The sequence below is a fragment of the Scophthalmus maximus genome, chromosome 15 (assembly GCF_022379125.1).
Source record: "Scophthalmus maximus strain ysfricsl-2021 chromosome 15, ASM2237912v1, whole genome shotgun sequence".
Taxonomy (NCBI): domain Eukaryota; kingdom Metazoa; phylum Chordata; class Actinopteri; order Pleuronectiformes; family Scophthalmidae; genus Scophthalmus; species Scophthalmus maximus.
In genome coordinates, this window is record NC_061529.1 from 5662858 (window position 1) to 5677111 (window position 14254).

The following is a 14254-nucleotide window of genomic DNA, read 5'->3' on the forward strand; positions in this document are numbered from 1 at the left end:
GGTTATTTTCTGTCTTACAAGATGGCGATTGATCAGTGTTTTAAATGCATATACTGACTATCTTTGCCTGTCTTGTCTTAATATCCATGTGAAGGTTATGTCCAAACCCCGTGCACCGTATCCGTTATTCAAGCAGTTATCTCTAACGCCCTTTAGACATTAATCACATAATGGTCTCCATGGTGGCCGATAAAGTCGGTATGAGAGACGTGACTGTGTTCATCTACGATCTCATTAGCCCTGTAAAATGAGGTATTTATGTCTTGTCTCCACGTGAACTTTTACATACTGGAGTTTTGTCAGGCTATATAAATTGTTATGCTCTTAATGATCTGCTTCCTTTTGTCCCCCCCCCCCCCCCGCTCTTAAAATCAAACCCATATGTGATTTACAGTATGTAGAAGCTACGCTTGTAGCTCGCCAGAGATTACACCATACCATAGTTTGTCCATACGTTTAATACGCAGACCTGTGGGAGGTTAGTGTTTGTGTATTCTAGAGTTTTTTTTATTTACATCATCACAGCAATTACAACCACAATATCGCAGATAAGAAGTTCAAAATAAGTCAATGGGAAGTAGATGTATTGAAAAAAATGACATCAACCATAAAAAGCGTTACGCACGTGAGGTTCATGTTTCTGTATATCTATCTGTGGGAGACAGATTTCTGTGAAAGACAAACATTTGCCAGACTTAGTCCAAAGCAGCTTAAGTCCGTCGTTTCCGGTCGCAGTTATTTTGGAAGTAAAGGGAGCTGTCGTTTCTATTACTCTCTTTACCGCGTGATGGCACCTGCAGGACTTCAGCAGATCTGCGCTGCACATCACTTCCGGGAAGGGATGCTTTTTAAAAAAAAAAAATTTCACCAAACAAAAGTCTGTATTATGTCCATCATGTGTTTCTCTGATTCTCATGGAAAGAAAAAAGTGATCTCAGCCCCCAAAACAAGGACAAACAAAATATGTATTGTGACATGTTATGTTGACATGTTATGGTGGATAAATGTTCAGTTGCCAATTTATTAGGTCCGCAAATAGCTCAAACTAATTCAGTTGAATACAACAGTGCAGCAAAACATTCATGAAGATTATAATTCAGTTCAGTTTTTGTCTTAGAGGTGTTGATTCAACTTGATGATCGGTTTTGAGGATTGTGTCGAGCACTATTGTGTTAAACTGACATGGAATGTTTCTGTTAAGCCTAACATCACTATTTTAAATATGATGGGGGGGGGGATCATCATCATATGATTGAATAGCACAACAAACTGAAGCCTCCAAAATGACCATAGAGATTTATGCAGCACCTACAATACTGTAAAATGTCAGTAAACTGAATTTGAACAATGCATTACAAGACTTTAGCTGGGAGCTTTTTGTTTTTTTAAGTTTTAGTCAATTAGTATTCCTTTTTATTAGTGGGCCTCAAAACGCGGAAAATAATATGAAAATACAAACCATTTTCCAATTGTTTTCCACTTCGTGACCAACAGACCAAATACTAATTTGACCAAATTCATCCGTTTCCCCGGAGGAACAATGTTTGGCCCACTTCCACTGATGAAATCCGTCTCTGCGATTGGGACCATAGGTTTGACTTTTTATTCCGTCCAACAAAACAACAATTATCAAAACCGCTCAACTTGCTGTCCCACTAAATAACCTCACGCGCGGCACGGCGAGTCGGATTACGGACACTCCCTCTGAGACCGTCACCGACTGTTCGGCTGATGAAAGAAAGAAATCCGTTGCACTCTGTGTGGCCTCTTGTGATAGCATGTGAACAGCATCTGTGGTACTAACCCTGAGCGTCTGATCGAAACGATGCCCGGTGGACAGCGAGCACCGTGAAACGCTGTTATTGTTCAGCCTGGCCGGCGGCTCTGGCACCTGTGTCAGCGTCGCGCATGCTCGCCAGATTTCAAACAACTCGGGGAGAGAGGAGTCGCGCATTTGACCGTTTACCACATCTTTGATGTCCGTCTGGAGAAACATGGAAACCCAGAAACCTGGAAACGTGATTTCTCCCCACATCTCTCTGGAAACAGCAGAGATTCAAACCTCAGTCGTTGTTTTGTTTTTTTTCCCTTTCGTTCGTTGTCTGACCAGTATATCGAGGTACAGCAATAACAAATGTTGCAAATGACTCAAATACATCAACCCTATTCCACAGAGGGGTCTCACCTGGATTTCAAGATAGATGAGGGCGAATGCAGCCTGGTCCATAGTAGTTGTACTGCGACACGGACAGTGTGCCATGTGAACAGCTGCCTATCCCTTTTGCTGCTGGAGACAAATAAATAATTAGCCCACCTTTTCCACGCAGCCTCAGCTGCTTAAGTGAAATTACATGGATGAACGACTGGAAGGAGATAAAAAATGTGCTCAGCTGGGCCCCGTGTTATTAGAAAACCAGGACGGCAGCGTTGATATTTCTAACCTTTACCTACCGAGGCAGTCCAGTCATATTCATTTCAGATTACTTTATAGTACATCACCATGTCCTGACGTTTGTCACACGTCATCAATGATTAAATAAAAAAAAAAAACGTCTACTTCTATAAATACTTCATTGTCTCATCTCTTCCTCACCTCGTCATGGCCTTTGTTTCACCTCCGGGGCAGAAAAAGGCTTTCACTAAAGCTCAGCGTATGCACTGTATGTATCATCTATTTCTATTATCCGCATTCAATATCCGAATGCATGGGTCTTAATTTAGAACCTCAGAGAATGGGATTTATGAACACACTACAGGATAATACCTTTTTTTTTTTTTTTCATGCATCATGAGGCAAATGGAAGCATCCAACTGTAGTCTGAAGTGGTGGGAAGACGGGGTTGACAATGCCGAGGAAATGAGGGGGAAAGGCATTCGGACCAAAGGAAAGTGGGACGAAAGAGATGAGAAAAACCAAAGGTCGCGAGTAAGGAGAACAGGGAAGACGGAGACGCCAACGAAATGGCTTGAGCGAGAGGTAGAGATTTTCAATCAAGGAAACGATCCACGGGCCACCGAAGCTTGACATCCCTCTGAGAGGGCGAGAGGCCGATTTGGATGAGCTTTCGATCAGAACGCCCCGTCTGCTCCACAATTATAGAACCTGGGAAGGAATAAATCGAACTGCATTGACGTATCACAGCAGTTTGCGTCTGGAGGTAGAATGTCTGGAGTTCTCGTGGTGATGACGAGTGTATGCACAGTGGCATAACTAAGCCAGGGAGCATTGTTTTATTTTTGTTACCCTTTATTATATTGTTAAGATATTGATCCTGAAATTGGAGTGCTTTTTAAAACTAATTCGTCGTATTAGTTCATTTAAATTGCATTAGGCAACCACAGAATGTGTTGTTGTGTGAAGTAAGCTTACAGCAGGGATTTGATTTGTAATGCATTATTAATTCATTCGACTCTTGAATTTGTTTCGGTCCTGAGTGCTAGTGCTTGACTGGAAACAGTTCAAGCTTTCTACATTATTAAAGTGCGTTGGTGTTATTACAATTGCAGGTGTAAATATAAACAAGTTTTAGTTTGTTGTAAAGGCTTCTCTGCAGCGACTGAAGGAGAGATACCACAATTATGCCTTTTTTCAAAATTAAATTGTAATGAAATAAAACATATAACAGAATTGTACTCACTTGTTTTTGAGCGGAACAAGGGACTATTTTATTGTTACATCCCAAACTCATATTCTCATGTTTTTTTTTACAGTTGCAACTGCTACAGTATTTACGAGTAAACGCTCCATCCTGTAATTGACCATGAAACTTAATTGAGGCACACTACAGTAATTGCAAAACGAGACTGTGAGGAGGTTTAGACCCTTGGCGCCGATGTCAGCTGAAAGAAGGGTCAGATATTGAGCGAGGGCTGAATTCCAATCAGTCGCAATGCATTGGGGCCGTCCCAATGCTGTTTTGGGGGCTTGGAAATTCTCCATTGAGAATTACCATCAGATATCTGAAGCTTGGACGCCTTGACGAGGTGGGACAGAAGTCGGACGTCGACATTATACTTCGCTTGCATTGCACCATTTTAGCTTTATCTGTTACATGCAGTTTTCAGGTGATTTGCCAATTTCTTGAGAAGGGGGGGGGTCATCTTCATGAATTTGGAAGTTATTAGTTAGCATTGTTGCCTGTCACATTGTCACATGGTGACGTATCAATGTCCCAGTGTCAGTGTTGAAAAACAAATCCTTTGAATACTGATTTGACGTTTATTACATAGGAAGGTTTTTATGAGTCAGAGTTGGTCTCACCCACACATCAATATTCGTTTCATTGAGTGACTCTGACAAGTTTTTCTTTTTTTTGTCATTAGTCTACAATGCAATAATGTGTTTTTTATGAGTTGAAGCAGATGTTTTACCTAACTATGTGTTGTTCATTTTTGTAACTTAGATCAGACCATGTTATAAGACAAATGTATACATCAATGCTGGTAATTCAAAGGGTTAGTTTCTCCTGTGACTGTATTTAAATATATATGAAACTGTAGCAGCATTAATTATAAATACTGTTTACCAGTATATGAAGTACTGAGAGGAATATTTAAGCCTTAGAAATCAAGGTTTGATATCTGCCCTATGATAAGCAGATGACGCATCTCATCTGTCGCAAACCTGACACTGATAGCGAGACCTCCCTTGTATGTTTTTGCTATTTTCTAATGGGTTTTCAGGTTCACCATAGATCCTCATGCAATTCTTATGATGTCAGCGCACGCTTGGCTGGCCGCAGTTAACGTCCATTAATGGATGCAGTCGTGGCTGTAAGGTGGATGTCCTTGGAATGACAGAGGAGGACACGGGGCATCTGAGAGTTTAGAGGAGGAGGTAAATTGGGTCGGACAGGAGATGTTGTCATCCGCTCTGTTGGGATGTCAGTGGTTGTCAAAAGGAGGACGTGTGCCAAGAAGTGAGCGTGGTCTCCCGGATGTTTTGAAGTGTATCGCAGTTCTCAGAAAGCTGTTCTCACGTATGAATACTCACGTGTGTGGACATCGTCCTGGAGTTGCTCTTTCACACATGCAGCACACGGCCGGAGAATGTCCATGTGAGACGCCTTCTCACCTATTGGAGATGCTCCGTTTGGTTTGGGGTGAGGACTGGCAGTGTTGCTTGGGTCGAGCATGCAGGTGACCGGCACCGTTCGAATGACGTCGCAGGTGACGGGATAGGGATGTCATCAACGCGCTCTGACTTCTGCGCACAGGGACCTGCACGATGTGTCCAATTCAGGTTTGCAGCGCACGTGTGGGCAACATTTGTAATCTCACATGCAACCCCCACCGGTAAAGTTTAAGGAAAAATGTCCGGACCCCATGTGCATGTCTGAGAGCAATTTTTAAAAAGTAATTCCAAGAGGTAGGTCAACAGTTTTTGTTTGTTTCCCTCAGAAATGTCGGTCAGTGTCTCGGGAACAACATGTGTCACTGCTGGGAGCTGTCTGCACCACTTTGTCTGAGTGAAAATCAAACGCAGACACCAGTAAACTCATTCATGAGCCTCCATTGTTATCCTTTGTACATCAGTCACATCTGAGCTGGAAGGTCTCGTCTTTGTCTTTCCCTCGGGTCTATCTCACTGCCGTGCACTGTCGCCACGCTGGTTTTCCAACTTAAGTGAATGTCTCCTCGGCATGTTTTTCCCACAAAACGTTTCAAAGGAGAAATGTCCGGAGGCTATTTTCTCCCCTGATTGGACCAATTCACTTGTTTGTCCAACCCTGTTGAATGGCCTCATTCAGGGCCCCCCCCCCTCGTGGGTCTTACGTCTCATGATTGACAGCTGCCCTTGACTCCTCCATTGTAATCTCACAGGAGGATCATGGATGTTGTGGTCTTGCGAGGGGCGGGGCCCGGCCGGCCGCGCTGACAATACAGCCAGGGACGTGGCGAGCTGGCAGCCTTTTCTCAGGGGATCACAGGAGGGTAATTACCCTTGGCATTGGGGGAGATGGGCATGTGAATTGATTTCAGCACCTCTGAATTAAATATGGTCCAAGGAACCCAAACAACCCACAGGCCGCTCCACCACGGAACCCAGAACCATTCACAGTCCCCGTCATCACAAATGTGAATACTTTCTATTGGTGTTGAATTTTAACAGGGAGGTTTCTACGCATTTGTTTTCAGCACCACTGAATTAAACATGCTCCACGGATCGGGAACAATCCAGAGGGACATCCCCATCCTATTCAAAACCCCACTGCCAACCGGAGGGGACCTAATGCGCACAGGATTTCCTTAGTTTCCACGCATGTAATTTAACTGAAATATGAAGGAGATGATTCACCGACTGATCTCCGAACTGCTGAGTTAAACACGCTTCAGGAAGTAGGGGCAGGCTGCGCCAAAACAAGTCCAGCACAATCCACAGGGTGCTTTTGTAATAAGAGATTATAACATATTTCCAAGTGTGAACGGTTGGCTTTGTGGAGACTGTAGTTTCTTGAATCTAAATTTGGGCTGTGTAGTTTTTTGTTTTTTCTTTGTAGCTAATGTTCAAAATCCCCATCAGACTTTCAAGATTTAAAGCGGTAGACAAAAGGTTTGGTCTGTGCCTCCTGTCTGCCCTATTAATCTTCTTTAGAGTCTCACTAGCGTCCTCTTTTTAATCCGGACCCCCTGGCTGGTTTCCCTCAGTGGCATGATCCGCATTGTTTGTTGCAGCACAGCGGTTGACAGTGTTGTAGATTTTAATTTTTTATTGCGTGTGTACGTTTTGCAAAAAAAAAAAATAACCCCATTACCCACTTAGAGCGAGTGTTGCTAAGTAGTCGTCGACCATCTTTCTAATGTGAAAACCCTGTTTTTGGTCACATTCGCTCCATCTGCATCCCGTTCGGAAGGAAAGCTTTACAAATCTCCTCTGCACTGGAGCTCGGTTCTGTCTCGGTCAGCACTGGGGGCGGGGGGATTTGCTCAGTGACTGACGGGATGAAAAGTGCTGTGTGTTGCAGACCTCGCTCCACTGCAGTTCAAACAAGTCCAGTTATTCTATACTCAGTGTGTGTGTCTTTGAGTGACACCATGCATGTCGCAGTGTGACGACCCCCCCCCCCCTCGTCAAACGCTCATTTGGGACTTGTCACAATCCGCTCACACCTCAGACGTGAACGGTTCAGCTCTTCCACTAACCGTTTATTTCTCTTCAGGGAGCCCTGTATATGTTAAATAGGGGTCATTAATATTTCGTGCTTTTGACGCGATTCATTTTAATTTCACAGCCTGCAGTTTTATATCGCATTCATGTTTCTGCATGTGTGAATTTGAATCTTTTGCACACGTGTAAAACATTTTTTTTTGTTGCTTTAAACTAAAATATGTGCTGAAATATATTTCTGGGGGTTTGTTTTCACAAAGTCAGCGAGACGGACTAACTAATTTCTAATCTGTGCATATGAGGTTTATGATAATCAATGAACCATTGGTCATATGTGGAGATTAAAGTGACATAGTAGAAAAACTAAATATATTTGGTATAATCTATTATATACGTCAGTATAAATATGTATGGATACTTTATGTGATCAAGCATATTGTGAAAAATAATAAAACTACCATGTAATGTGGATATAATACTTATCAGTGTTACACACAAAGATACAAAATAAAATTCTTAGTGTCCTTTACGTTTGTTTCGTTTTATATAGACACATATAAATTAAGCCTGGTTTTTTATTTTGCTTTTAGAACCTTGTGATTCCAGTTTCAGTGAAGCTCATATATTCAAACTCAAGAATCGCATACAAAACCTCAGAGGAGAAGCTGTAACACGCAATTCAAATATTAGCTTCATGACAGGTTTGGCCTTTGAGAATTGGACTTAAATACAGAGGATATGTATTAGAAATGTTCAATGTGATGGGACGCTGTGTCCGTCGATATGCGATGCACCGATGGCGCCCGTCGCGTCCTGAGCACAGAGCGTTCTCCACAGGGATCGAAGCTTGTAGGCAGGGATCTGGAGTCCGCTCAGGTGCTCCAGGTCAGCGCAGGGATGCAGTTGATGATGATGGCAAAGGAGCTGGCTGACGGGGAGGAATGGCGTCTCGTCTCCAGGCCCCCCAACCCCTGTGTTCCGAGGTGACGTGCGGACCACTGCTGTGTAACCAGGCGGAAAGCTGCCCTTTGCGGCATGAGCTGCCTGGGCCCTTTGGCACCGCGCGCAGAACGCGCCCCTCCACCGCCTCCGCCGTCCGTCTGCAGCTCGACATAATCTGCGGCCTCCTGCCGCAGATCTGACACCGGCGTCGTGACGTCCCGCTGCTGCTGCTGCTGCTCGCTGCTCAGGAGTCAGAGGTCAGTCACTGAAGATGAAGATGAGAGGCGGCAGGGTCACGATTAGACAAAGATGCTGAGGGGTTATTTCTCCTCACTTAATCTCACTAATACTACAAGCGAACGAGGTCACTACCCTTGATGCTTACTTGATGCCTTACGGATATGTCAAGATGCCTTTGTTGGTATGTGGAGAAACACTACAGCAGTGAGCACAAGAGGAAAGTCCTGCTGCTGCTGCTGCTGCTGCTTCTTCTCGATCTGTGTACTTCTACTGCACGGCTCGACTCAAAGTTGAGGGCTTTAAGTAGTTTCTGAGTTTTTCTTCTCTGAGTCGAAGCAAATATTTAGTTTCCACTTCAGTGTGTCCAATTTCACTCAGCGACTCGGTGTATCATGACCTACAGTCCTCACATCACTGGCACACCAGTCAGTAGCTGAATGATGTTGAGTTACAATCTGCTGCCACCTGCTGGTGCACAGACTTCGAGTGATCAGAAAGCATCTGAGTTACAGGAGTTAACGTACAGACATCTATTAGTTCACTTATTGGAGTATTTGTAACCCCTGCAAATCTACCCTAGTGCCAAATGTTTATTATCAGTGTGAGCTTCTTGGCTATCGTGTCGCTCTCTTGATGTACAGATTCTCCATAGAGAAACATTTTGGCATGAATCAGAAAACAATCCACAATCTCCAAACTGAAGAAAAAAAAAGACTACTACACTATTAACAGAAAGCAGGAAAACTGATCACATTATTCCCCTAATGTTTTCACACTGGCTCCCAGTGTGCGAAAGAGCTTAAGATTGCATGGTCCAGACTAGATCGCTGAATTACCACCACCCCCCCTATAACTACTTAAACACAGTCTCCGCTCCAACACATAAATACAGACACACACACACACACACACACACACACACACGCACACACGTGTTCATTTAAGAAAAAGGCTCCACAGAAAAGGGAAATCATAAAAGCCCCCTCATAAAATCTCCGCGAGAGTGATGCATGACGACGGGTCAATATTCCGCATCTCTTGTAACAAGAAAAACAATAATGGCCTGACACATTCGCTTTCACGCCTGCCGCAGACATAAACATCCTGACGCACTCGCGCACAATAAGAGGCGGTGGTTTATTTGACCATGTGAGTCAGCCGGTCCCCGCGGGCCGCAGCTGGAGAGGGCAGAGCGGCCCCACCCAGCGGCGTCATGTGTGGTTGCGACTCCCCCCCCCCCCCCACCCCCCCCAAACCTTCCCCTCAACCAAAACTCCCCCGCTCCTTATGCGCGGTGAACTCCGGCCCCTCCCCTCCCCTCCCCTCCCCTCCCCTCCACTTCAGGATGTCCTCGTCCACCGCTCAGTGAACCGAGTTCAGTTTCCAAAAAACGAAGCCCTTCACTTAGAGCGGCGCGGAGGAACCGGAGAGCAGCCGCTTCCAGCGCTGGGTCGCGACTGTTGGCAGCCAGGTCCCGGTTTGTGGTGAGTGTATTTTTATGTTCGCACTGGAATGCGGTCCTTTGGTTAGAGCTGGTCGTTTTTTTTCTGAAGATTTGATCAGGGGAAAATGTTTCAGACGACAACTTTGTGAGTTCATTTTAAACTTCTGTTGTTTTTTTTTAATGAAAAGTTGACTTTTAAAGCAGGTCGGCGATTGTGCTCACATGATCATTTGATAAAACATCGGTCGGCACTCTTTGACCTCCACAGAAGTCTTTAATGGCTTAGTCGGGGATGTTCATAAAAAATGGGATTCTCCGCTTAACCAGCGTCATGCAGTGAGAGTTGACTTACATCAAGGTAATGGATTAATGACGGATGACTGACTAGGCTTGTTCAAGTCCTTGAGTTTGATTTATACTTTTCGGGCGAGTTGGGTTTTAAAAAAAAAAAGCCCCCTTTGGCAGAAATGTTCTCCTGCTGCATCAGTCCAGATGTGGACTGTGGTTTACATCTTCTGACAAGCAGACTCTCCGGACCAAAATGGAGTTGAATTCATGTTCATCCTCTCAGGATGTTTACCATCAGAGGAGCTGTCAATCACGGAATATTATACAGTCTTGTGATAGTCTGAACCTTCTGATGTTCTTGGTGCTGACGGACGATTCCAAGTGCCGCCTCTCGTTCAAAGCGGCGACAAAGCCGTGGGAATTATTTGCCGATGCTTCTGTTGCCCTGAAGGACGAGACGGGACAGAGAGAAACTGTAAAAACACTCATTAGACATTTGGTGCCCTGGGGTGGGGTGGGGGGGGGGGGGGGGGGGGGGGGGCACGTGGATCTTTTGTCTGCCTGCGAGATGCTCAGCGCCCTGAGAAATGTGACACCACGCTCTCCTCTTCAAGCCTCTGTGGTTTTTATGTCTCATGCTGAAGCTTTCTGGCTTCGAGACCATTAATTTGGAGACAAGCACACTGGAATATTTTCCCCCAAAACAAGCGTGCCGCAAGAGGTTTTTGGGCACGAGAAGGGGAACTCGTGTTGCTTGTTTGATTTAATATTCAGATCAGTTTTTTTTTTTTTTTTTTTTTTCCTCATATGCATAGGCTGTGTTTACATACATCTGCAAAAGGGGGGATGTACGCACGCAGCCCGTGTCTAATAGCCACTCGATATCATGTGGACGTGTCACAATAGGCTGTTTATGTGGATCAGTGGAGGCAGAAGAGCTGCAGCAGCCAGGCACAGTGCAGAGCTTCTCAGTCCGCCGCTTTTCTTGACTGTATGAAAAGCAGCCAGGCCACTCTTTTTTTCGACCCCGGGGCATGTCATTTACCAAATGAATGGCTCTCTTTGCTGGACCGTTGAGCCAGTCACAGTCCATCATGCCACGAGACAAGGGAGCCCACAGTATTAGTTTACACTGCGGGGGACTGTCGTCAGCAGGCACATTTGCATACTTGACTTAAACACAATAATAATAACGGCGTGATGGTGATGCGTTAATCAGTTCTCTGGATCGCCATTACGGAAGATTCGACAATGTGTTTCTACTGTCCGGTCTTTAAAAATGAACTGAAATACACATTGTATATGCCCACAGTTGGATGTTTTATTTGTCTTATTGTCTTTAGTTCTTTGGTGCCATGACTCATGACACGAGTTGTCTTGCGTATTCTCACGCCTCCTGGTCACACAGCGGCAGAAAAATAATGCTGAAATGGGCAACCTAGTTCAATTGAATCCAGTTCAATTCAACCTCATTCATCTCCGTACGAGCAATTGTATGCAGCATCTCGTTTCGCAAATTAATTAATACGCACAAGCACACACACACACACACACACACACACAAAAACACACAGGGTAGATGGGAAACAAAGAAGGATCCTGTCGATCATAAAGCTAAAGAAAAACATTCAAAGGCTGTAAGCTTAAGCCTCAACAGTGCTGTGGCACAGCTGGTGAAAAACGCTCTCACTCTTAAAAAAGAATTACTTTTTTGTAGTGGCGGATGAACATCCTCAGAAATGGGGAAATAAATACTCTTGTCGCCACTTCCACTGGGTCCTGAAACTTTCGGGGAAGGATTTGATCCGATATAACTAAAAGCACAACGTAGGTTTGGATAAACTCTTCTTCAAATCAGCTGCTTTCAATCACTTTTACACACTAATTGTGGATCACATGACACGCGATCCCTTTAGCGCGATGTCTGGGCCCATAACTTTACTGTTGAGGTTCTCTCTACACCGCGGCAGACGCCTTGTCTTCAGTGGCGGCAGGCAGGTGCTATCAGAGAACCGTCGACTGTGCGCTTCCTTCCCCGCAGCACAGGTGAGCTCTTGAGTTATCTGGTTCAAAACACCTCTTGAGTTCCCGGGCCAGGGTCATTCCCCTGACGAGGAAACCAGCCGGCAGCCCATTGTGTTTGATTCTCGTCTCAAAGGTCACCAGGTCATAAAATTCAGCGCATAAAATTCTGAAAATGATCTATCTCGTTCGTCGTTATGGCACTCCATAACTCCGGCGCGCACAATTGTAGGAAACGTGAAGAGAGGTTACATCCAAGACCCGTGTGACCGAGTGACTCCTGTGCTCCTTGTGATTTACGGTAGACTGAACCGCGGCCTCCCGGGGGGGGGGACGGGTCAGTGGGCAGGAAGACGACAGCCCCGCCAAGTCAGAGGCAATATCTCAGCAGGATGTCTCTTGATGCCTTTACGCTCCCGGTGCTTTATCTTTTGTTCCCTGGCTGTTTGCCCTGCTGCTGCTCACCGTCCTGAAGCTGGGAACAATGGCTCATCATGACAGTGGTCAGTGTTTACAGTGTGAGCTCCCACTATTTGGCCGCTTGCTCAACTTCGGCGGCGTGTCGTTTTCCCCTCCTCTGGTCTGTGTGCTCACATCTTGCTGTGTGCGCTTCTTATCTGTTGCAGGATGGCTCGGTGGGGAACCTGGATGACCTGGCTCAGGAGTACTCTCGGTATTACGGCACCTCCCCCAGTGACGTGTGTGAAAGGATGGAGGAGCTGCGGAAGCGCAAAGTAGTGCACGATGCGGAGATGGTAAAGCAGTCGGCGCCAAATGTCGTTTTTGTTGTCGTTCCGCTGGCATCTTGGGGACTTGAATGTTTGAATATTGGCACATATTAAAGTTTAAGGGACGAGATCTATAGCAGTGTCTGATAAGAAACCACTCAGGACGCGAGTTCCGTTTTTCCCCAAACAGAAACTTCTCCGTTTTAGGTGTGAACGTAGCAGCAGTGATGCATTTAAAAACAGAAAATGTAGTAATGTGGAAGTAGCGCGAAACTCAGAAATGAAAGTAGTATTGATTTACTCATCTAACCCTCAGCGGCTATGTACTTCTTGAAATGTTGAACTGCTCCTTCAACTTGTTTCTGTTTACGCCGTAAATAACTGTGAAGCAAACAAAAAGGTCAGACGCCCGTTAGTCTTTCAGCAACGACGCGACTGTGTTCACTTTCTGTTAACCGGTGTTATTCCACAGTGTGGCCCGGCTGACGCAGAGTGAGCTGATTATTATTTCTATTCCTGTCTTACGATGACACTATACTTTAGTCCTCAACTTCCCCCTTTGCATGTGTTTTTTTACAGGGAAAGGTTGAGTCAGCGGCCGCATCAGTGCAGCTCCGCTCGCAGATCCAGGTGAGCGTCCGGGCTCTCGGTGTGTCAGACCCCGGGTGGAGGCGACTTCCCTCTCCGTGCGTCAGCAAAGCAGGCTGATAAGAGCCGCGGGAATTGCCTTATCATGAGTGTCCTGAGCAAAACCAAACTCAAAAAACCTTGAGACTGTTCTTGTATTTCAAATATACAGTATGTGACCAGTGGAATGAGTGGGTGTTATCGGCACCAAATAGCTAGATTTGTATTTTCCTTAAGTACCTGAAATTCCTCTTGTCTGCTACATATCTTTCCTTTGAAGGAAAATGCAATGATTTAAAAAAAAAAAAAGCTCAGGAAATTAAAGCATTTTCTCTGTATGTATTCAAACTCGTCCCTTATTTTTTTCCATCTCCATAAGGAATCCCTTGGACTCAGTAGCAGTGCCACGTCCACTCCAGAGACGGAAAGAAGGTAAAAAAAAAAGGAAACCATTCATTGTTTTTATTTTATTTGAAATGAGTCGGAGTCCCACAACGTCAGTGTTTTAATGTATATTTACACACACCCCATATTCACACACCATCATCCTTGTCTAGGAGGAAGGCACTGGGAAGAATCTTCTCTAAAATCAGGAACACATGTTATTCTCGAGCTTGAGATAGTGAACAGTAAATGCCATGATAGATGATTAATATGACCGGGACTATTATTTTGTCCAGATAATGTGCAGTGTTGTGGGTTTACAGACACTCATGATTATTATTTACTTGAGTCATATCATTTTTTGGAAGCTGAGCTATGATTTTTCTTCCTGTGTCATCTCTTCGTCACCCCGAGGACATGTGCGTTTCCTCCGCTTCCTCGTGAACTCCAGCCACATTTATGAAGCATTTT

The 14254-nt window shown here is 44.9% G+C and overlaps 1 protein-coding gene across 2 annotated transcripts in view; it reads left to right on the forward strand.

The window, feature by feature from the left end:
- Nucleotides 1-14254, forward strand: part of LOC118285938 (SAM and SH3 domain-containing protein 1) — a 45643-nt gene that overhangs the window by 19792 nt on the left and 11597 nt on the right. The window contains exons 1-4 of one of the 2 annotated variants that reach the window (XM_035609926.2): nt 12274-12547; nt 12671-12799; nt 13352-13402; nt 13779-13831. In XM_035609926.2, coding sequence (XP_035465819.2) covers nt 12539-12547; nt 12671-12799; nt 13352-13402; nt 13779-13831 — 242 coding nt within the window. In that variant the 5' untranslated portion in view covers nt 12274-12538. Of the gene's footprint in view, nt 1-12273; nt 12548-12670; nt 12800-13351; nt 13403-13778; nt 13832-14254 lie in introns of those variants that run through there. The other variant, XM_035609925.2, reaches the window with a different exon arrangement.